This window comes from Sceloporus occidentalis, unplaced genomic scaffold (genome assembly GCF_023333645.1).
Source record: "Sceloporus occidentalis isolate IW3139 unplaced genomic scaffold, rSceOcc1.0.p SCAF_3, whole genome shotgun sequence".
NCBI classification, from domain to species: Eukaryota; Metazoa; Chordata; class Lepidosauria; order Squamata; family Phrynosomatidae; genus Sceloporus; species Sceloporus occidentalis.
In genome coordinates this window covers 166,491,792-166,516,422 of record NW_028316983.1, presented here as the reverse complement: position 1 = coordinate 166,516,422, position 24,631 = coordinate 166,491,792, and the positions used below count along the sequence as shown (strand labels likewise).

Here is a 24,631-nt window from a genome sequence, read left to right as displayed (position 1 = left end):
GGCGCCTCGCGACGTCATAGAGGTGCTGCTTAAAGAAGCTCCATTTTGGAGCTTCTTTTTCGGTCCGTGCGGGAGCCGCGCGGTGTGGCTGCTGCGGCTCCCGCACGGAGCAAGCGGCGGCGGCGGCAGACCGCCTCAAAGCGTTGGTTTATAACCCGCCATAGTAAGTTACAACATATAAACACAGGGCACATTAAAAATATGCTGCAGGAAGAGATAAGTCTTTAATACTGTTTTAAATTCAGACAGCGTGTTTAGCTGTTGAATCTCTCCCAGCAGGCCATTCCACAGTCTAGGGGGTGGCCAATGAAAGTATCTTCTGAAGGGCTTTAAATGTAATAACCAACACTTTGTACTTTGCCTGGAAACTAACTGGCAGCCAGTGGAGTGATTTTAATATTGGTGTGATATGCTCACTTCTAGATATACCAGCAATCAATCTGGCTGCTGTGTTTTAAACTAACTGAAGTTTCCGAACTTGGTACAATGTTAGCCCAAATGTAGAGAACATTGCAAAAGTCCAGTCTTGAGGTTACCAGCATGTGCACTATCATGGTTAGGTCTACCAATTCTAGGAGGAGGCATTTGTCCAGAGGAGGCACACAATCCTTAGCTGCGGCCGTTTTTAAAGGTTTGGAGAAATATATTCATCAGCATACTGATAGCACCCCATCCCATGCCTCAGGATGATCTCTCACAGCATTGGGGGCAGAATGGCACCTTGTGGTATTCCAAAAGGATACCAAGGTTGATGGTATCTAACACCACTCTGAGGCCTAAAAGCACCAACAGGGACACACTCCACCTGTCAGTGCTAAAATAGAAATAATCAATTGAGGCAACCATAGTGGTTTCAACACCATATCCTGCTCTGAGGACAGTTTGAAATGAGTCAAGGAAGTGTGTGTTATCCAAAAATGCCTGGAGTTAAAAGGCAACTGTGCTTTTGATCATCTTGCCCAAAAAAAGATTAGAAATTGGTCTATAATTATTAAGGTCCAGGGATCCACGCAGGGCTTTTTCAGAAGTGGTCTAACCACTGCTTCTTTTAAACAAGATGCAAAGTTCCCTTCCCTGAGAGATACATTAGTAATAAGTTGTATTTGAAGTCTAATTGTATCTCCTCCCTGAATGACCAACTAAGAGGGGCAGAGATTGAGAAAACAATTTGTCTTCCACACTTGCCCCCGTAGCTTGTTCACATTAGCAATACTCATGAAGTGAAACTGATCCAATGTAATCCCACTCAGAGTAACTGAACTCCCCATTATCTACTTCCACTTCAATGATGGCCATATAAATCAATTCTTATGCAAGAGATTTCATCTGCAAAATGGTTGTTAAAAACATCACAGCGAGCAACTGAAGGTTCTAAGACTGGGTTCAGGGGGAGGGTACCTGAGTTAGACCTCTCACCACCCTGAATAGCTCAGCTGAATGTGAATTAGCAGATGCAGAGAAGAAAACTTTGTTCGCTGGGCATATTGCCATCCTACAGGAATCGCATAAAAGTTATCCACCATCTACACTGTAATTGCCCTTCCCATTTCCTCTTCCTGAGAATCTCTGTAAACAAAAGAACCTGCTTAATTACAGGTCAGAAAGGACATTTGGACATATTGACACTGTGTCAATAACCCTGGTTAGATTTTTACTCCACTTACTGGTGAGGGCTTCAACAGTATAGTTGGTGATACAAGCCATAAAATCCTCTACAGTTTCCTGAAATCTGAAGGGGTCTATTAGCCTTTGAGGGTGGACCATCTCTATATAGGTTCTCCAGTTCTGCAGGGATAACTTGTAGCTGTGATACTAATTCTGCTCAAAAAATAAACTGTCCATGACACCTCGGAGGTATTAATCACTTCCACTCACAGATCCATATGTTTTGAGCAGAAAACATTGGAAGGACAGCTATGAAGGAACTAGACAAGATCCTCAAGTGTAAAGATGTATCATTGAATACTAAAATCAAGATTGTCAATGCCATCACACTTCTTATTTCTATGTATGGTTGTGAAAGCTGGACAGTGAAGGAAGCTGATAAGAAGAAAATCAACTCATTTGAAAAGTGTGGTACTGAAAGAGAGTTCCATAGATAACATGGACTGCCCAAATGGCAAATACAGTAGTCCATCCTTATCCACGGCTTTGCTTTCCATGGTTTCAGTTACCTGCAGTCAGCATCAGTCTGAAAATATAACGTAATCCCTCTAATCCACAGTATTGCTCTGGTGGCACAACGGTTAAAAGTCTGTACCCTCACTCACAATCCACAAGGTTGTGAGTTCAATGCCAGCCAGGGGCTCAGGTTCAACTCAGCCTGGCATCCTTCTGAGGTTGCGAAAATGAGTACCTAGTTTGTTTGGGGCAATTAGCTTACACATTGTAAACTGCTTAAGGAATGCTTAAGTGCACTGATAAGCGGTATAGAAATGTACTTGCTACTGCTATATCGCTATTGCTCTCTGTAATTTCAGTTACCCACAATCAATCCAAAAACATTACAGATACAGGTTGGCGCTCTCTTATCTGAAATGCTTGGGTACAGAAGTGTTTGGGATTTTGGAATATTTGCATATACAAAATGAGATATCTTGGTCATGACAGCCAAATCTTAACATGAAATTCATTTATGTTCCATAGACACCTTATACACATAGTCTGGGTGTAATTTTATATACAATGTTTTCAATAATTTTGTGCATCAAACAAAATTTGTGTATACTGAACCATCAGAAGGCAAAGGTGTCACTATGTCAGTCACCCATGTAGACAATTTGGATTTTGGAATATTTCAGTATTTGGAATTCCAGATAAGGGAGACTCAACCTGTATAGAGTTCAGTATCATCCATGGTTTCAGGCATCCACTGCAGGTCTGGGAATGGATAAAGGAGGACCACTGTATGGCATCCTAGAGCAAATCAATCCAGAACTCTTCTTAGAAGCCAAGATGACTAAACTAAGACTGTCATAATGTGGATAATATCATAGGAAAAGAGGGAGATCACATTATACATGGAAAGTCTCAATCAAGTAAGCCACAGCCCTAAAGGAGCCCTGGTGGCGCAGTGGTTAAATGCCTGTACTGCAGCCATTCACTCAAAACCACAAGGTTGCGAGTTCAAGACCAGCAAAAGGGCCCAAGCTCGACTCAGGCTTGCATCCTTCCGAGGTCGCTAAAATGAGTACCCAGACTGTTGGGGGCAAATTAGCTTACTTGCTAATTAGCTTACTTGCTGTTCACCGCTATGATCTTTGGAATAGCGGTATATAAATAAAACAAATTATTATTATTATTATTATTAAATTTACAAAACCTGAGCACAGCTGTTGATAACAGGATGTGTTGGAAGTCTGTCATTCATACAGTCACTATAACTCAAAATCAACATGACAGCAGTAAACAACAACAATTTTATATCTTCCAACATTTCAGAGATTAAAGCCAGAACACATGAGACCAAGGAACTTCAAGATGGCAAACGGTATTAATGAGGAGGAACACACAAGCTAGGAAAGCCTGCAGCGGTTTCAATTTGCTTGAATCTACTAGTAAGAAGGGCAAGATTTTACCCCTCTCCTCTCCTCTGCTGAGTTGAGGGCAAACTAAATGTGCACTTTGAACTCAGTTGCCAGCAACTGAAGTAAGCTGAGGACAAAGAGAGAAAGTGGGGATAGGAGATAGAAACTGGGATACTTTAAAAGTAGCTGAAAAAAGTAAGATGACAGAGAATTAATAGGACAGTTGGTGGGTATACAATTTTAACATTAAAAAAATTATATTATTACCGGTACCACTGAAGCATGTAGTCTGAACTTCCAACCAAAGTGTTACAAACTATCGAGCAGAATTTACTACAAAAATCACAGGGAAGTAATTCCTACTTTGAGGGGTAATTTATACATTGTCAGGAGACCTGCGATTTACCTCTCAACTTGAAAATAAAAAGATGTGAAACATAGTACCAAACTGATTGGGAAAAAGTAGGGAGGATTAGCCCACTGTTTGCACTATTTTCCTCCCCCTCTGCCAAAGATGATAATTGGGGTCTGCAAAGGAACGAAATGCATGCAACTTTATAGTGTCTGTATGTTTTTTTCTTTCACAGTGCAAATACATTTTGTAGGGAGAAGGTGCATATTTGGGGAGTTCAATAGAGGTCCATGAGTGCAACATTTTTCTGACCTGAAAGCAAGTGATTAAAGGGAATTAGATTTGTGTAACTTCCAAAGAGGTTTAGATTTATGCAGACTGCCATTGAAGTTACTACTTTATTTCAAAATAAAACTTGATACAGCCAGCAATTGAAACTTGATACAGCAGCACTCTCATTGAAGTTGCTATTTTATTTCAAAACAAAACTTGATACAGCATGCGATTAAGAACATTTTTAAACCACTAAAATAATCCAAATACTTTGTATTACTTTAACAAAAATTATTAGCATATGGGAGGCACAGTGGAAAATGTTGTACAGAGGTTTGGTTCCAGGATCCCCCATGGATAACAAAATCCATGGATGCTCAAGTCCCATTAAATATAATGGCAGAGCAAAATGGTGTCCCTTATATAAAATAGAAAATCAAGGTTTGCCATTTGGAATGTATACCTTTTTTTGAATATTTTCAAGCCATGGATGCTTGAATCCATGGACATAAAAATCTGTGGATAAGGAGGGCCAACTGTAGTATGGTTTACCTTGCCAGGTCTTTCCTCCAGGTCTGTCTACCCACTCAAAGATGCTCAGTATTCCATTGCAACTGAATCGTTTTGGTTCAGACACACATCCAATTTTTTTTCTACTTATGTTTTTTGTACTCCAAAAACCTTTAGATTCCCCCATTATGTCAGTATCTCCCTTTTGTTTCCTGTGGCACCATTCTGGCTACCCTGCTACTGGTTCTCACCAGATGAGCTCACTATTATAGGGAGTGGTACTATTTAACAGTTTTAAAATATAAAATTTCAGCCTGGTAGAAAGCCTCCTTGTGAAATAGGAGGGTGCAACTCTCCCAATTCTCTTGGATCATTCAGTAGCCTTCAGGCGCATTATACCATAAAGCAAAGTATAGAGACACTTACTCAGGCTAGCTGTTGTGGATTCCAAATCTGCTAAGAATACTGGGATTTGCTGAAGCTGTTCCTGGAGGTCTAAAAGACTACTTCTCTTTTTCTCCCAGTGAGCAGAAAGCATCACAACTTCACTATCCACCAACTGCAATGTTTAACACCAAAGACAAAACTAAAATTATAAAACTGAGACTAACTTAAGCTATGATAACCAAGATATCAAAATCTTTAATATGATGTTATAGCTACAGATAGCTACAGTTTAGTGATCAGCCGCTCTTAACTATGAGCAAAATGTGAACCACAACTAATTTTCAGCCATTACTCCTATTTATGCTGAATTATATATTTTTATTTGATTATTATTAATACAACATAGAGAAACATGGGCACTTAAAAAAAAAAGAAACACTAGCAATCAAAATTGTAGCATATTTCCACTCTGCAGTTCTATGCTGTAACTACACATCTCCCCACAGTCTCTCCAAAGGTGAGTCCATGTCATTTACTTTTATATTTTCAAAGAGATAGCTATATTAGCCTGCCTCAGCACAGAAAGAAGGAAGGACAAAATAAGTTTTGTGGAATCTTCAAGACTATTTTAGCATGAATGTTTGTGGATTATAAAAATCGTCAGATGCACCTGAAGCCAACCTTTTTAAAGGCATCTGAAAAAATAGGCAGTAGGCCAATAATGTCTGCTGAAACAAACAAGTTTATCTTCAAAGTAGCAAAAGCATTTCTTTTCCTTTCTCCCATCTGTTTATTTAATATCACAGCTTACTTTACAGTTGGCCCTCCATTTGCGCAGATTTCATATCTGCAACCCTCGCTTACTCGCGAGGAGCAAACAGAGGGGATTAAAATAGGGCAAGTGCCCCCATTCAAGCCTATGGAGCTTGCATATGTGCAAAATTCCATTTTAAGGCGGGCTGGAACAGACCCCCCACAAAAATGGAGGACTGACTAATTTCAAGCAATGGAAATTAAAATCCACAGCAGATAGTTCAGTCAGCTCCTATTCTTTATGCATGCATAAACTTTTCAACATGTCATCCTGGGACAGGAGCATGTACACATATCTAGGTGTACATATACCAGGAATCCTCTTTTCTCACCGCAAGGAGATGAAAATTTTTTTTCCTGCCACCATGCAGATTATTTATTTATTTATTTATTTATTTATTTATTTATTTATGGTATTTATACCTCACCCTTCAGCCCTAAAGGCTATCAGAGCGGCTTACAATTATTATTTTTAATTAGACGGTTCCCTGCCCCCCTCTGAATATTCATACACATAGGGGTATTGTTTTCCTGAATGCAAAACATGTGAATACAATTAAGTTTTATTTTAAAAAAGATATTGATTTCTGTATGTTTTACCTCTCCAGCTTTTGCACATTCTTTTGCTCCTCTGTGAAGAGATGCCCAAGTATCTTCATATCTTCGTAAAAGGAAACAGTAATAAGATTACAGTCTGTACTTAACATGGACACGAACACACCTCATTGTATTAAACTAAAGTGCTTACTGTTTACCTTAAAAAAAGAACAGTTTACTCACAATTTCTTCATTTTGTGATGTTAGAGAAAAATTCTACTCAGAGAAGATCCTTTGAAATGAATGGGATTTCTTATTCAAAATTAATTTATACCCCATTGATTTCTATGGCTGGATCTGCACTGCAGAAATAATCCAGTTTGACACCACTTTAACTGCCATGGCTCAATGCTATGGAATTCTGAGAACTGTAGTTTTGTGAGACGTTTAGCTTTGTCAGAGGCTCTAGTGCAGGGGTAGGCAGCCTTTTTGAGCCGTGGGCCGGGTTGCTGTCCCTCAGACAACTGGGGGGCCGAAGCCAAAAAATAAATAAATATATATATATATATTTTTAAAAAATTAAATAAATAAACCGGGACAAATGTAGGACAAAATTTTCAAATGGAAAGCACTTTTAAAAAAAAAAGGAGACCACGCAAAATAAATTGCTGATTTTTTTAAAAATGTTAATATAAATGCATGTTTCAGAGGCTTCTATAGACAATTGCCCCCCTTGCCCGCCGCTTGCCCCCCTTGCCCGCCTCCTCCTGATAGGCCAAAGGCCCCACGCCCTCACTCGAGAGGCCAAAGGCTCCGGCGGCAATCGGTGGCAGGACTGGGCTGGGGCCGGTCCCAAGGCCTTGCCGGGCCGCATCCGGCCCACGGGCCACAGGTTGCCTACCCCTGCTCTAGTGCCAAAACAAACCACAATTCCCAGAATTCCAAAGGAGAATTTTAGTAATACAGTTGTCGCTCCCCATTCGTGGGGGATCCATTCCGGACGCCCCCCGCAAACTGAAAAAAAACATGGATAGTCAAGCTCCGTTGACTATTATGGCGGTGTGCTCCTGGGCGCACACACCATTTTGTCTCTCCTGGCTTGCCATCCATGGAAACACAAAATCATGAACAGGAAGTCCGCGAACAGGGAGGGACGCATGTATATTCATTTTGATTGTGGATATTCTGTCCAGCAACAGATTTGGGGTTTTCTATTTAGAGCTATTAATTTTCAAAGTTTAATATTATTACTACTATTACTGGGAATTATCTGTGGTAAGGTAATTGCTTAAAAGCTTTTGTTATAATCACTCATAAGTAGCAAAAGCCTGCCATACTATGTTGTTTTTCTGCCATATTTTGTTCTGCTGTGGGTAAACTGAAACGCATCAGTTGTGATTTACTGAAACTTGTTTTAAATCCTACATATTTTTGGAAGAAGAGCTAGAAGTACTGGAAGTATTCTGCTGAACTAGAAGGCTTTTTAATGGGGAGAATAATAGTACATATATCATAAGCAAAAAGTTTAATAAGGTGTGGATATGTTAACTGTTATCCCCTCAATATCATTGCTATTGTATGTGGGGTTTGCTAATGATTCAACTACTAGAGCAAGCAAGGGCAGAGATAATGGACAGCTTTGCTTGGTACTTCATGAAAGCATTTGATATTAGACTACGAAATAAGATTCTGGATTTGAAATTTTAATACGTATGTCAATTACAGAACTTAATTTCATGTCATAATTTCACTTCTGAAGAAGTGAAATTAAGTAAATCCAGCTAATTATGCCAATTTTGTGATAATTTTGTTAATAGCATTGGGCTGCCTGATTATGTTCCTTTTCTAATCAACTAATATTTGATCTCATGTATATAAATCAAGGACAGGTTTGAAGTCAAAACTGATTTTGAGATGACCCTTGGACAAGTTGAGAGTAACACCTAGGGACATGTAACAAAGGATCTAGTGGGTGAAGGAAAGGAAAACAATGCCAAAGAACTTGCAAAATTCCAGCAAGCATAACTATTTGTGCTCACACTAAAGAGGGTCAGTGCTTCCAGCACAGATTATGCTCTTGCCTTTCATTAGGGAATGGTTCCTTTTTAAATAAGAGTTAAAATACAGTATTTACATTGACCTGTGGATAAGTCAACTCCAGTTTGGGGGAGGGTCAATTTTCTCAGAGGTTTCCAGACTTATACATTAGTATATACAGTAACATCAATATTTTTTTTAAAAAATAATATTATAACTACTGAAAGTAATATTACAAAATGCCACTGAGATAAATTACAAGAGTCTTTCTTAGTCTTCTAGTCACATCCATGTCTGCAGAAATATAAGCAGAATTATAACTCTGCTAGAAATATGACAATGAGAACTTAACTAAACAGTTACCTGCTCAGCAGAACTAAACCAGCAGAAAACTCTGGCAAACACTGTACAGTCCTGTAATAAAAATTATAAAAATGCATTAAAGTGAAAAATTCCTACAGAGTTTCTCAAATTAATGTTTACAGTCACCCAGTTACCTTGTTTGTAATCAATCTGCAAGTACTAACAGTGCCAAGGACAACTATAAGGCAATACAAGGTCATGTTTTTCCAATAAAAACTTTAATGCTTCCTACAGCCACTACATTCATGTTTGGCTCCAAGAACACATTGTAAAATATCACACAAACTTCATCTGCACTCTTATTTATAACCCACAAGATATAGGCTTTCCAGAAGACTGAAGTGAAAAACACTAATAGCTGCCACTACAACTTCAGCATCAGTGTATTGTACTAACAATCCCCAGTAGTAATACAGAAACGGTATCACTTCTTATAAAACTGATCTGAATACAGCAGTTACATTTTACTACAACTGCATAGCAAATGAAGATCAAACCTTAATATACTCCAGGGAATATCAAAACAGAATTTGGGATTTTGATAATATAGGTTTTGGAATGCTGTTCATTAGACCAGAGTATGATGTGATGCCTCATAGTGTCATGCAGAATGTGGCTTGAAACAATATTTCTAAAGTGTAATGTTAAAATATTCAACAGTACCTCTGTTTATTTATTTTGGTTTCTCTTGATTTGTCACCCAAAGTCTTCAACCTGAAAAATAACAGAGAGAAAGAAAGAGAGAGAAAGTAATACAAGTACTCACAATAAGTTGCTACAAGTAAGAAGCACTCTTTATTGAAACTTTGAGTGCATTTATACATCGTGATACACCTTTTGTGTTAGTCATACTTTCTTACTTAAGCCATGAATTGCGTAAGCTCAAAAACTTCAAGCCATTTTTTATTCTCTCCATTCTGCGTTTGTTTCTCTCTTGCCCCTTTCATCAGCTTCTGTTTCACAGAACAGAAACAGGCCAGAACAAGCCACAGCTAAAGATTCAGATGTCACAAAACACTGTGATTTCATATTGTGATTTGTAAGCATGGCTTATTAGCAAATGTGAATTCAAATACTTTATGACAAATTTCACTAAAATATACAATGGCTTATTATGATGTATGAATACAGTCATAACATGCAACAAGGACTTTTAGAAAATCCTTCTCTGCATGTTAGAATAGAACAGGGCAACACCTGAAGGGAATTTCAGAGCCAAGACATTCAAGATGTGTTTTGATTGTGCATTCCTCCATAGCAAGGGGTTGGACTGGACTGGATGGCTCTTGTGGTATCTTCCAACTCTGATTCTAAGAATGCAAAGTTTGAAAAGCAACCAGTGCAGCCCTCCCAGAACTGGTGTAGTAAGATCCACCGACCTGGCCCCTCTGGCTGCTTCATTCTGCACTAACTGAAATTTGCTGGTCATATAGAGGCAATGAGTTCTTCCCACTCCCCACCTGTTTGCCCAAGGAGAAATGCTAGATTCTCATCACAAGGACAACCTGTCATTTCGCCTTTGGAGAAGGCATGCTGGGTAGGGCAGGAAGATGGACTGAAGTGGGAATGAGGAAGAGAGTACCCCGGGACCCTCAATGGAGCTAAACGCCCCCCTGTGCTATTATCTATTTATTTCATTTGTATGCTGCCTTTCTCACTGTAGGGACCCAAGGTGTCTCACAGACAAAAACACTTAAAATCTCAGTAAAATTCAAAACAATTAAAACCAATACACAATATAAAATCACATACAAAAGTTAAAAGCATAGCTCCTACTGAGGAAAGGCATGGTAATGAAAGCTCTAAATTCAGAAGGGTTTCATTCTCTTTTAATAACCCCACTGCAGTGGGACTATAGCAAGAAAGAAGCTGGTGTAATCATGTCATAAGACTGCCAGAATCTTTCCCTGGGATTATTTTCAGAGTAGCGCAGTGATCAGAAATCATGCAGTTGGCAACAAAAGATGGTTTTCTTATATGTTTTATCTCAGAAGTAGAATACCATCTTCAAAGAAGCCTATCTGGTGTCCATTTTATTATCTTTTAGGCATCAACTTATGAGCTTTATCTCCATTTTAATTATAAAAATTACATTCTCCCAACATCCCATTTTTTTCTGGTTCATTGTTATTGTCTTAGAGTTTTCATGATTTTTAAAATATACTTTATAGTTGCTGCTTTGGCTTTTAAAATGCTTTGCAACCTGCCTTGGAATGTTTTATGATGGAGAGTATACAAACTTTGTTATAACGAAATCCCTAATTTCAGCAACACAACTAAGACATCACACTGCCACTCTGCCAAACACAGCCTGAAGATAAGGGGGTTGTTCTCACTTAAGATTTGAAACGATTTAAAATACGTTTTTAATAAAATCGATTCAAAATAACACTGTTCTTATCCCGCTATCCGAATCGCTTTGTTCATTGTTCCCATCTGGTTATTTAAATCGAAGTTTTTACCTGCAAGCGTTCCTACTTGGCATGAAATCGGTGTTTAAATAAAGCGATTCTTCTCCTCCATACCTTATTTGGAGCTGTCAATCAATAGTACGTCAGAATGACGTAACGTTAATCCGGAATATTTGGAAGCGATTTATCTTTTGGCATCGTTTCCATTTCATTGACTGTTTGTGAATTTAGCGAATTTATGAAAGCGAATTTAGGAAACCCAAGCTCTATCCAGAGGAACTATGGGATAGGTTTTGCATGACAGCATCCCCTCTTCATGTCTCCCAAAAGGCAGCCAGGGAGAATCCCTTCAGAGAGCCCAGAGATCAAGGAGGCTGCTGGAAAAGCAGGGAGGGAGCACTCTTCCCAAAGATTCTCTTTCCAGGGTTGGAGGAGAAGGCAGATTCCATTTGAGAAAGGGAGGGAGAAAGGCTCTATTCCCCCCCCCCCCCCAATTGATCAGAGCCCTTCCTTGCCTGGGCGAGATCAGATGCCTCCTCGCGAGGAGCCTTCCCTTCCCTGTCTGGGCGAGATCAGATGCCTCCTCGCGAGGAGCCTTCCCTTCCCTGCCTGGGCGAGATCAGATGCCTCCTCGCGAGGAGCCTTCCCTTCCCTGCCTGGGCGAGATCAGATGCCTCCTCGCGAGGAGCCTTCCCTTCCCTGCCTGGGCGAGATCAGATGCCTCCTCGCGAGGAGCCTTCCCTTCCCTGCCTGGGCGAGATCAGATGCCTCCTCGCGAGGAGCCTTCCCTTCCCTGCCTGGGCGAGATCAGATGCCTCCTCGCGAGGAGCCTTCCCTTCCCTGCCTGGGCGAGATCAGATGCCTCCTCGCGAGGAGCCTTCCCTTCCCTGCCTGGGCGAGATCAGAGCCCAAGCGGGCAGGGAATGCCTCTTCGAGAGGAGCCTTCCCTTCCTGCCTCTCCTCCGTTAGAAATGGGCTCTCCCCACACAGAGGGGAGGTTGCAAAAATAAAAATAATCCTTATCTCTTATTGAAAGACCACAGCGGACAAAGGGGTGAGGGAAGCAAAAATGGCACAGAGATCAATGGGAGCACAGAGATCAATGGGAGAGGCTTCTGGCAAAGCGAAGCTCTTTCCAGAGGAACTATGGGATAGGTTTTGGAGGGCAGCATCCTGTCTCCCAAGACAGCCAGGGAGAATCCCTTCAGAGAGCACAGAGATCAATGGGAGAGGCTTCTGGCAAAGTGAAGCTCTTTCCAGAGGAACTATGGGATAGGTTTTGGAGGGCAGCATCCTGTCTCCCAAGACAGCCAGGGAGAATCCCTTCAGAGAGCACAGTGATCAATGGGAGAGGCTTCTGGCAAAGCGAAGCTCTTTCCAGAGGAACTATGGGAGAATCCCTTCAGAGAGCCCAGAGATCAATGAAGGAAGCTGCTGGAAAAGCAGGGAGGGAGCACTCTTCCCAAAGATTCTCTTTCCAGGGTTGGAGGAGAAGGCAGATTCCATTTGAGAAAGGGAGAGAGGAAGGCTCTATCTCCCCCCCCCCCCATTGATTAGAGCCCTTCCCTGCCTGGGCGAGATCAGATGTCTCCTCGCGAGGAGCCATCCCTTCCCTGCCTCTCCTCCGTTAGAAATGGGCTCTCCCCACACAGAGGGGAGGTTGCAATCCACCGGGGGAAGCCTTGTACTCCTTTGGCAGATGCAGGCGCTTGAGCAGCCGGGACTTCAGGTGTTTAAAGCGCTGAAGAGATTAAGCGCCTGTAAACCATTAAAATAAAAAATAAAAATAATCCTTATCTCTTATTGAAAGACCACAGCGGGGTGAGGGAAGCAAAAATGGCGACAGCCAGACGGATGGGGACAGAAAGGGCAACTCCCCCAAGGACAGCCCCATCGCATTCCGCTCCTCCCATTCATCTAACGCAATTTCAAAGGCTGTCGTTCCTATTTAAATGCCCCGGTTCCTAAATCGAATCAATGGAAAAACGTAGGTTGGACCCTAGTGTTTTTTTAACACGCGTTAAATGAGGAAAACTCGATTCAAAATTTTATTCCGCTCTACAATTCAATTTGTAGTGGGGACGATTGCGGGTTGCTCTAGAACCGTTCTAGGTTTAAATCGGATCCTAATAGGAACGCCACTCCTTGGATTCGATTCAGAACGCGGGGTTTCACCTAGTGACAACAACCCCAGGGAAATGCAAGGCCCAATTGTACTATCAAATTACAGTTCAATTGGACTACTAACTTTTGGCACTTAAATACAAGATCTGAATTGAGTCAGTATCTAGTGGTCCAAAACTCACTGCAGACATAATCCATCTTGAGACCGCTTTTACTGCCCTGGCTCAATGCTAGGGAATTCTGGGGACTGTAGTTTTGTGAGACATTTAGCCTTCTCTGTCAGAGAGCTCTGGTGCCACAATAAACTAGTCTCCAGGATCCCCTAGCACTGAGCCAGGGCAGTTAAAGCGGTCTCAAACTGGATTATTTCTGTTGTGTTTGGACCTAGTATTACTGTTAATTGGGGCAATTCCTAGAAAAGAGTTCCTGTTAACAATTACTACAGGTATTGACTCAGGAAAAAGTAATAACATGAAACTATACAACTGATCTAACTAACAATCTATTAATAACTAGCAACTATTTACTTTAACTCATATGCACAGACACCCCATTTAGGTTGATTGGAACTGCAGTTTATTAAGGTACAGATCTGTGAAGAAACTCTTTTGTTATTAAATTCGGGGGGGGGGGGGGGATGTTGGAATTCCCTGCTTTGTTGTGCAGAGATTCAATTTACCAACATCCTTTCACTTTCATAAACCAAGTATAGAACTGACTCTTACCCTTTCTCTCTTTCCCAAGGCAGCAGCAATTGTAGGAACTGAATTCACTTTGCTGGTAAAATGATGATTTTATTATTCTGGGCCATCATGGGTAGTTACCTCATCTACAAGGGTATTACATTCTGCCTTTTGCTGCAGACGTTTAGGATTTTCTGTTAGCAGGATGTCACTCACTGCCCACTGTCACTTGTACTTGAGAGCACAGGAAGAGCATCCCATTTACTGTGCATGTGGATATTTATCTCAAATTATTCAGCCTAATAAGGGGTCACAATTTTGAATTAGGAATTAATTCCCAATAGGTAAAAACTATTAAAACAATTTTATACAATAGATTAATTCCAACCATCCCCTGAAGTCAAAAGCAGCTTCAGGTGTTACACATGGCAGCTATTTCATACTTTGTTAGTTTGAAACATTATCGATCTTTGCTATTGGGAGGTGGGGTTGACTAATCACAAGGCAGGATTCTTACAACTGAAATACATAAACAATACAACTATACAGCTATAAATGGTTCAAAATTCTGTATTAGAATGTTACGAGTCTGCCTTACAATTCAGAACAGCAATGGCACGGTAGTGTAAATACAAACATTTTATTTATTTTATTTATTTATTTGGAATATTTATACCCCGCTTTCAGCCACAAAGGCTCTCAGAGCGGCTTACAATTTTTTCTTTTTAATTAGACAGTTCCCTGCCCTCAGGCTTACAATCTAAAAACAGCAGAGTGATACAATATGATTTCAAAGATAAGAAGAATTTTTGATTTCTGGCATTATCTCAAAAGAAGAGAATGGTCCAAACATTCCTTAAAACGACATCAATGCAACAAATAGGGAGGTCCTGTCACATCACAGCATTTCTTTGTGGCAACAGTCATGATAGCTTTAGTGAGAAAAATGAAAAGACTATAAAGATAAAATAGGTTTGGGTTGAGGACTAGCTAGACCAACAGGGTGTCGTAGTCTGAGCACTGGACTATGACTCTGGGGACCAGACTTTGAATCCCCCAAACTGGCCATAGAAACCCACTTGGTGACCTTGGGCAAGTCACACTCTCTCAGCCTCAGAGGAAGGCCAATTCAAACTCCTCTGAACAAATCTTGCCAAGGAAACTCCATGGGGGTTCAGCTTGCCTTAATGTTGCCCTAAATTGGAAACCATTTGAAGGCACACAACCACAAGATGGAGCAACAGGAACAGATCTTCTCATAAACGAGTGCAACTGCATTCCACTTTCAGTTTTGAATGAGAAAAGAAAGTTGAAACACTCTTATGAACCAGAACTATACAGTATTGTAATTGTATAAGCATTGCAACTGACAATTTTGCCATAAGGAACCAAACTCTGCTGCACATTTTTAAACATGATCACCATGCTTGATCCTCGGCATTATGGTATGTGTTTTCAAGTCACCTGTCAATTTATGGAGGAGACCCCATGAATTTCATAGGGTTTTCTCTGGCAAGGAATCCTCAGTGGTTTTGCCAGCTCCCTCCTCTTAAATACAGCCTACAGCGTCTGGGATTTGTTCAGGGTATCATTCAAGTACTAACCACAGATAGGGTTGCCATTTCTTCCAGAAAACCTGGAAAACCTCGGATTGAAGGACCCAAAAATGTCCCCGTTGGCTGGGCCAGTTGAAGCAGTAAAGCTCAGATTTCTCTTTCATAACAACATAATGGTAAAAAAAGTGCAACGATTGATGTGCTGAATTTGCATAATCAGACTGCAAATTAATAACGTGCATAATTACAATAATTTGCATCACATGCAAATTAGGTGCCCAGACATGAGGGACTGCAATATGGCAACCCTAACCATGGCTGACCATCTTAGTTTCTGAGGTCTGACAGGATCTGGCGCCTTGGGTCTTGGAAAGAAGTTGCAACAAGTTTGACTTGAATTGTATAGCAGCCCAGTGCAAGGGCCTATAGTGTCCTGTTTGTTGTTGTTGTATGCCTCCAAGTCATTTTTGACTTATAGTGGTGACCTTATCATGGGGTTTTCTTGGCAAGTTTCTTCAGAGGGGTTTTTGCCATTCCCATCCTCTGAGGCTGAGAGAGTGGGACCTGCCTAAGGTCACCCAGTGGGTTTTTATATACTCTAGGGTCGTACTCCAAGACTCAAACCACTACACCACTCTGGCTCTCAGTTCCCTATAAGTACAGTGCGCCCGCGTTATACGCAGGTGCGCTATACGCGGCTTTGAGTGTACGTGCTCAAGCCACGTGGGGTGGCACATCCCATTCAAATGAATGGGGCGCACATCCATGGTGTGCATGCCGCTGCGCACACAAGCCCCATTCAAGTGAATGGGGCTCAAACATAGGCGGAATTCACCTTACGCGGGGGGGGGGGTCTGGAATGGATCCCCCGCGTAAGGCAAAGGTCCACTGTATGTGTATACTCGCCAGTCCCATGGGATTTACTGTTGTCTAAAGGCCAGCATGGTGTAGTTAGAGGGCAAGGCGCCACAAATTAGTAGACATTGGAGAAAAATGTAGGACACTACAAAACAAAAGCTAAAAACACTAATGTAAATGTAAATTCATGCTTCTTAGTGATGCTCAAAATGGAGGTCATTTCAAAATTACTCCTGGTTGAAATGCAGGCCATGTCTTGGATAAGGAGGGTGCCTGATTAGCTTGGTGTAGTGGTTTGAGTGTTGGGCTAAGGCTCTGGAGACCAGGGTTTGATTCCCAGCTCGGGCATGAAACCCAATGGGTAAGGCACACTCTCTCAGCCTCAGGGGAAGGCAATGATAGCAAGTACATTTCTATACTGCTTCTCAATGCATGTATAAACTAACCGCCCCCAACAAGCTGGATGCTCATTTTAGCAACCTACAGAAGGATGTCAGGCTGAGTGGACCTTGGGTCCCCTGGGATCGAACTCACAACCTTGTGGTTTGTGAGCGAGGTCCAAAACACACTGCAGAAATAATTCCAGTTTGAAACCGTTTTAACTGCCCTGGCTCAGTGCTAGAGAACCCTGGGAACTGTAGTTTATTGTGGCACCATCACTCTCTGACAGAGAAGGCTAAATGTTTCAGAAAACTACAGTTCCCAGAATTCCCTAGCATTGAGGCAGGACTGTTAAAGAGGTCTCAAGATGGATCATTTCTGCAGTGTGTTTTGGACCTGAGTGGCTGCAGTACAGGCATGTAACCACTGCGCCACCAGGGCTCCCAAACTTCCTCTGGTCCCACAACAAACTCCAACTCCCAGAATTCCACAGCCTAGAGCCAGAAAAGAGTTAAATCGGTGTCAAACCGGGTTATTTCTCCAGTGTGGATGCAGCTTTCTTTTCTCATTCCCTCCCACTTTCTTAAGGAGGCACAAAGTACTTAGGTATGGATGTATGTGTAGAGTGTGTGTTTGTTTATTTGTTTATTTCTGGGCGTTTATCTTGTTTTACAGGACGCCTTTCATTAGAGGAGTCTTCCTCCTTCCCTCCCTCCCTCCCTCCCTCCTTCGTTGGACTGCGCGGCGCGCGCTCTCGCTCTCGCTCTCTCCTGAGGGGGGGAGCTGTCAATCATAACCGCCTCGCGCCAACGGCGGCGGTGGCCGTTACTCTCACTACTCACCCCAAGGTCAAATCCTGCTGGACGCTCAGCAGGCGCTCGCGCAGGCTTTCAAACATCTTGCGCGCGCACTGCCACTCACACCTCCACGAACAACCGCCAACTTCACTGCGGCACCCGAGAAGCACGGGACACAGGCGGGAAGGGGGCGGAGCTTCCCGCAAAGGGAGGGAAGGGTGCGGGAGGACTCAGCCTAACCGTCGTCGGCGCTTTCCTGCCTGTCAACAAACGCCCCGCCCATCCTGGCCACGCCCCCGCAGTCCAAACCCGCTGCTACAGAGAAAGGAAGCTATGCTGAGTACAAGTGTAGAGCTTCTAAATGTTAGAGTACTGCCTGAGTAGAGATATTCCGAGTTTGCCATGGAGGAGACTTGGCCTACTGAAACCGGTGGAGAAGCCCAGGATGTACGAATCCTTTATTTGACCCTCTCTTTCTAGGAGAGCGTTTGTTAATGAGTCTAAATTATTGCCTCATTGGTGAGGAAAGGGAATTCTTTTGACGGTTTATTGCTCTACTATTTTCATATATCTATGAAGAATAAAGTGCTGTTTGGGCATGCGCACAACCTCGCAATGACGTCAGTATGGGGCTCCCTCAATATTGCGCAATACACTCTCAAAGGGTTGCTGTTCCTTTTTTACTGCTGTGTCCCGTTGCATTTTGGGGCTTGTAGTTCAGTGAGGCCTAAGCGCTCTCTGGTTGAATAGTCTAAAGGCCCCGCCCTAAACTCCCAATCCCAGAATGCAACAGGAGGCAGCCAGAGCCGATAAAGTGGAATAGCAATGCATTAAGAGTGTAGTGCGATAATCTAAGCCTCAACCGTCTACTCCCTGCACATCTGCTTGTCAATCACTTCAAGGCTTGTTGTTGTTGTTGTTGTTTATTGTTGTGTGCCTTCAAGTCGTTTCTGACTTCTGGTGACCCTAAGGCCAATCTATCACAGGGGGCTTCTTGGCAGGATTTGTCCACACTGGAGAAATAACCCAGTTTGCACCGCTTTAACTGCCCTGGCTCAAGGCTATGGAATTCTGGGAGTTGGAGTTTGTGTGGCCGGAGCAGAGCAATAAGGAGGGCATGCTCTCTTGAAAAAGTCATCTCCCTCATAAACAGGAAAGCAAAATGCAGCAATGGGAGAAGGATTCTTAGAAGCAGGAGGGTGCTTTTGCTGGACACATTAACCTCCTTGTGGTTTTTCCTATAGCCAACTACTTGACTCTTGTATGAACAGATCTGATCTGGAAGGGTTGTTTCCTAAACTCTTATCTGTTTCCCCAGCTGGTATCTATGACCTCTTAAACTGTGCAGTCTGCTCAGGGGGTTTTTTGTTTGTTTGTTTTTTGTATCTGAAATCCCAAAACTGATAGGAAGAGTATGTTATAGGAAAAGGTGAACCATGCCGGGATATTTTTCAAGCATGTATCCTGCATTACACAATCTGCTATTTTGAATTTGGACAAATGCATATTGCACACCAATATCAGTTTGATATCAGTGTGACTGTTGTGGCTATACCCCATGAAATCCTGGGATTTGTAGTTTTAAACACAAAAGTGAAGAAACGAAAGAGAAAGAAACAAAACTATTTCTAAGGTTCTGATGTTTATTAATTTTGCATTATGATTGTCATGTCTATTTGCCAGGCTCAGTTTGGCAAGTTTTGAAATTATAACTTTAATTTGATGCCTATGAATCTTTCAAACAGCGTAACAGGTGACCCCTGCCGGATGCCCAGAGGAAGGCAAAAAACCTCCAGGATCTCCGGCCAATCTGCCCTGGAGGAAAATTCCTTCCCGACCCCAAAAGTGGCGGCCAGTGCTACCCTGGGCATGTCGACAAGAGCCTTCCTTATGCAAGCAAATGGCAAAGCTCCCTCCTTCCATCTCTCCATGTAGAAGACATGCTGGCATCCTCCAGGCTCCTGTCTGGAAATCATGATGTTTCTTCTAATGATATTTTAGCAGGATTTTTTTTAAAAAATGGATCAGCAAATACTCTCTTACTGGAGTATAGTTCTGCAGTGAGCAATATTCTTGCTATCCCCCATTTCCAAATGGTAAGAGTTTTCTTATGTGGATCTCTGAAGACCTTGTAGCATTTCTTCTTTCAAAAGTGGGCTTCATATTTCAAAAATTCCCTATGAACATCTTTTATTAATTTTCTTTCAGAGGCTTGTCGTTCTCTGCCGATTTCAGCTTGGCAGGTTTTTACAACAGTAAGGATCATGGAGGTCTTGCATAAATTCAGTCTAGAAAATGATGGCAAAGACTTCTCATATCCTGGATTCATCAACAATCAGAACGGAGACTGCATTCAAGGAATCAGAGGAAAACTAGGACTGGGAAGGGCAGCTATGAAAGAACCAGATAAGATCATAAAATGCAAAGCTGTAACACTGAACACTAAAGAAAGCATCATTCATACCATTGTATTTCCCATCACCATCTATGGTTGTGGGAGATGGACAGTGAAGAGAGCTGACAGAAAGAAAATCAGCTCATTTGAGATGTTGTTCCGAAGAGCAGTGCTGAGGACACCATGGATGGTCAGGAAGACATGGATATGGGAATATATCAAGTCTGAACTCTCCCTAGAAGCCAGGATGGACAAAGTTAGGCTGTCGTATTTTTGTCACATTATGAAAAGGCACAACTCACTAAAGATGCTTGGAATGGTAGAGGATAGGAGAAAAAGAGCTGGACCACATACCAGATGGATAAACTCGGTTAAGGAGGCTACAGCTCAAAGCCTGAAAAAGTATGCAGAATGGCTGAGGATGGAGGGGCTTGGAGAGTGTTTCACCCATGAAGTTACCCTGAGTCAAAGTCAGTCTAATGTAACAAAATACATTAATTTTTCAGACTTCTTAACAGGTGGACACTGCTGGATGCCCAGAGGAAGGTGAAAAACCTCCAGGATCTCCGGCCAATCTGCCCTGGAGGAAAAATTCCTTCCCGACTCCAAAAGTGGTGGCCAGTGCTACCCTGGGCATGTCAGCAAGGACCGCAGACCACCAACCTGCCAACTCTTGCTCAGGCCACACTTATTCTTTCTTACCTTAAGGCTCAAAGAATCAGCCTTTTTCTGCATCCACAGGGTTCATGACTGGACATCACTTACCTTGTGACAGTTTCCTTGAAGTTAAATTCTGTTGAGTTATGTTCCCAGTTATTCTTAAATGTTCTGGAGTCACAGATTTCATTCTTGTATATCACTTGTCTACTGATAGTTTCTTTGAAGTTAACATCTCCTGAGATGCTTGTAAGAATTTGTCAGGACCGTGTTGTGAAATAGGTCTGAAAAATGACATGGATGTGGCCACTAAGTGGAGTTAGAGCAGAAGTTATTATAGTTCTAGCTGGCAGTTAAATGTGTCTGCATTAATGAGGCAGTTCATTGTTGAGGCAGTGCATTGTGGGAAGGTGGTTGCCAACTGCCAAAGTTCCAACTGCCAACTGTCACTGAGTCTGTGTGAAAGAGTTGGTGCCTCAGAGCTGGTTGGTGTTTGAGTTACTGCCTCAGAAGTTTTTGGTTGGTTGGTTGGTGGAGTAACTTGTTGATGAGTATCCAAGACGGATGTCTGATACTCAGTGAATCTTTGTAAATAGTTCTCTGTAACAAAGATTAAAGAGCCCTCTTATTGAGAGAAACCTCACTTGACCAGAGATTCATTCCTGTGTGAGAGGAAGTCTGCCTACACAACTCAGATCCTTCACAGACCTTCTACTGGGCGTCTTGTCCACATACAGTAAACTCTGCTTAGGATTGCCTTCTCCCAGCATGCACCCCTTCTTGACAGTGGTTATGGGCCCAGTGTGCACATAAGCAGCGCTTGAAAAATTGTGTGAGAGCAAGTTCTGCAAGCTGTGTGCAGTCTGAATCCACTGAGGCTGTTTGCCCAGAAGTCTTTCTGCAGCTGTTTGTTTGCTGAACGCAGTGCAAGATGATGGATGCGTCCGTGAGGTTTCAGAAGTTGAATTAGAGGAATTGCTCCAGTTGGAAAATCTACATGCAAGCTTTATTGATAAAGCAGGACTTGTGGGACATTGTGAGAAAACAATCTGATCCAACCGATGAGGCTGAGATAGAAAATGACAGCAAGGCAAGGGCAACAATTGTTTTGGCCCTAGAACCGAGTCAGCCAAATTACATCAGAGACAATCAGACGGCTAATGATGTGTGGAAAGCTCTTGAGAGTGATCATCAGCCTGTTGGAGCCTTATCTAAGATATTTGCAGCAGAAAGCTGTATGGCTGTAAATTGCAGGAAAGAGCCTCTGTAATTGACCATCTGGAAAGAATGCAGGACATCTTCGTAGAGTGCAGCCACTGTGGCATTCAGATGGAAGAATCCCAGAAAGTCTTCATACTCCTGAGTAGTCTGACCAGTGAATGGGACTCACCTACAGGGAGTCACTGAAGCAGATCTTAGATTGGAACTTGTTGCGTCAAGAATCCTGGAAGAGGTCCAGAGGAGAGAATTCGAAGCCAGATCCAGGGAGACGGCGAAAGGAAGCAGTAAACAACCAACCACTTCCTTACCTGAGGAGGGGAGTACTGCCATATGCAGAACTAAGCGGTGCTTTTCCTGTGTGGAGACTATACATCTGAGACATTCTTCACAGATAGGATTGCCATAATTCTCTACTAAAAACCAGGACAAAATGTAGGACAAAATTTAGACCAAAATATAGGACAGTTGTAGGATAAAATTTAGCCCAAAATGTAGGACATTTAAGAAAAATGGAGGACCTTTAGTCCTACATTTTGGGCTAAATTTTACCCTACAATTGTCCTATATTTTGGGCTAAATTTTGTCCCACGTTTTGTCCCGGTTTTTAGTAGAGAATTATGGCAACCCTATTCACAGACCTTTCTTCTGGGCGTCTTGTCCACAAACATAAACTCTGCTTGTGTTCACTTCGACACGGGTTGTGAACCCAGCACACACTTTCTCTGACAGAATTAATGGGCTTTCTTGATTACCTCTCCTCATTTATCTACAGAAACCTGTTATACAGCAATGAAAACAATTAGTGTTTATAGTGTATGAAAAGAAAAGAGTGAGATTGCAAATGGCTTCCAGAAATTTTAAAACCAAAACTTTTGTTTCACTTTTTTCTCCATGATGAGATGCTGTGCCCACATATTCTCAGCTTTCTTGTATAGTGGAGCTTCAGTCCTTCTGCTGTCATCAAAGTCTGCAAGATGAAGGAGAAGAAGCATCAATGCACAGCTGTTGGTTTGCAGAAAAAATGGAGAAAGGGGGGTGGGACCAGAAACGAAGTGCAGAATAGTCACCTGGAGAAATGAGTCCGCCTGGAAAGCTGTTGTCTTTGAGATTAAAGAAAGCTCATGTTTCTGGAAGCTAAATTCCCTCCCTGGTCACAAAGCCAACCCAACTGGCCTATCTGAAGGAACATAGCTTCAGCGGTTCGTATCTACCAGCCATAAAGTGTGAAGGGTCTCTGCAGCTTTCACATGGAGTCATCTTTAATGTTATGCAAACCAGCAAGCAAACCAAGCTTCATTGCTGGTTTGGAAGAAGTGAGTCCAAAGGAAAGGAGATGTCATGTGGAAGTCACAATGGCATTAAGTAAGAAGGAAAACAGTTTAGAGGAAAGTTGGAAATGTGTTTTTACTGGCATGCAGTTCAGTCAAGGCTAGGCTGGTGGCTTCTGTTCCTAATGATTCTGATGCATTTTCCTTTATGAAATGTTCATAAATCTAGGGGAAATTTTTCTAGTCATTTTCCCCTAGGTTTGTGGAGTCCCATCTCCAACATATCAGCGACTATGAAATGTTTCATGTCCTAGAATATATTTTCAAGTCCTGTTAACACAGGAAAGAGGAGAACCTCTAAAAACCGAACAACACCACCCACCAAATGGCTTGAGCTCATGTGAACCTGCATATTGCAGTGTTTGGAAAAATGCGGCATTCTTGTCTGCTTGACTTTGTCATGTCATCTTCCTTGTTTGCTAGATGTGGCATAGTGACAAATTCTGCATAGCTGTTGCATGGGATCAATCCAATGAAAGAGGCTTTAGGTGTGGGAGAGGAATACTCACCTGTGTCTTAATGGGATTTCCCTTCAGCAATTTTGTTTCACTGAATGGAGCGGAGCTCTTGAACCTTATCTGTTGGAAGGCGATTGCATGGAGAAGAGTCCAGAGGAAGAGATGCTGCCAGAGGCTTCCCTTTTTTTCTGTCTCCTTCCTTTCTTCATCAGCACAATAAGTGGGCTATGGATGTGGAACTCATGCCAGATGGAAACTTAGGAGGCCTGAGTTGAGGAGGATGTGGTTGCTTTTCCTGGCTGGCTATTTCTTTCAAGTCTTTCTTCTTTAGCTACAACTTTGCTTAGCAAGGTCTTCATCTTCTGATCCTTCTCAAGATTGCAATGGATGCTGCAAAGCAAAGAAAGCATAGACTATGAAGTTTATTTCAGTCTTACAAGCAAAAGTGACTACAAAGGAAAGAGATGGAGAAACAGTCAGGAAGGAGGAGGTGTTATAATACCTCAGTGGGTGTTTAAAAAGCTCTCTGATGCCTTTTTAGGCCTGGATGCTTCTCTCTTCCCCTAGACTTGCTGATGCATTTCATCCATGAAAACAAGCTGTCACCATATTCCTCCAGATGTTGGTCCATGGGTTTTTGGCTTTCCTCTGAGACACTGTCTTCATTCTTTAATGTTTTGCATCTATAGGATTCGTTTCTGGAAATCACTCATCTTGTGACAGTTCCTTGAAGTTAACTTCTGTTAAGATGTTGTACGTCGTTCTCAAATGTTCTGCATTCACAGGGTTCATTTCTGCATATCACTTACATTGTGATAGTGTCCCTTGAAGATGACTTCTGTCAAGTTACTTACATGAATTCACGGGTTTTCACGATGACCTTGTGAATGACAAATCATGCATACCTGTTGCATGGGACTGATCCAACAAAGGGGGCTTTAGGTGGGGGTGGGAAATACTCAC

General features: G+C 42.1%; 1 protein-coding gene across 1 annotated transcript in view; it reads right to left on the bottom strand.

The window, feature by feature from the left end:
• Window positions 1-17,825, bottom strand: part of DTNBP1 (dystrobrevin binding protein 1) — an 80,233-nt gene extending 62,408 nt beyond the window's left edge. Inside the window, exons 1-5 of the mRNA XM_089516791.1 lie at window positions 17,655-17,825; window positions 9,463-9,513; window positions 8,800-8,850; window positions 6,463-6,523; window positions 5,089-5,221 (exon numbers count right to left, since the gene is read on the bottom strand). Of these exons, the coding sequence (XP_089372917.1) occupies window positions 5,089-5,221; window positions 6,463-6,523; window positions 8,800-8,850; window positions 9,463-9,513; window positions 17,655-17,710 (352 nt within the window). The 5' untranslated portion in view covers window positions 17,711-17,825. The remainder of the gene's footprint in view (window positions 1-5,088; window positions 5,222-6,462; window positions 6,524-8,799; window positions 8,851-9,462; window positions 9,514-17,654) is intronic.
• Window positions 17,826-24,631: the final 6,806 nt, after the last annotated feature.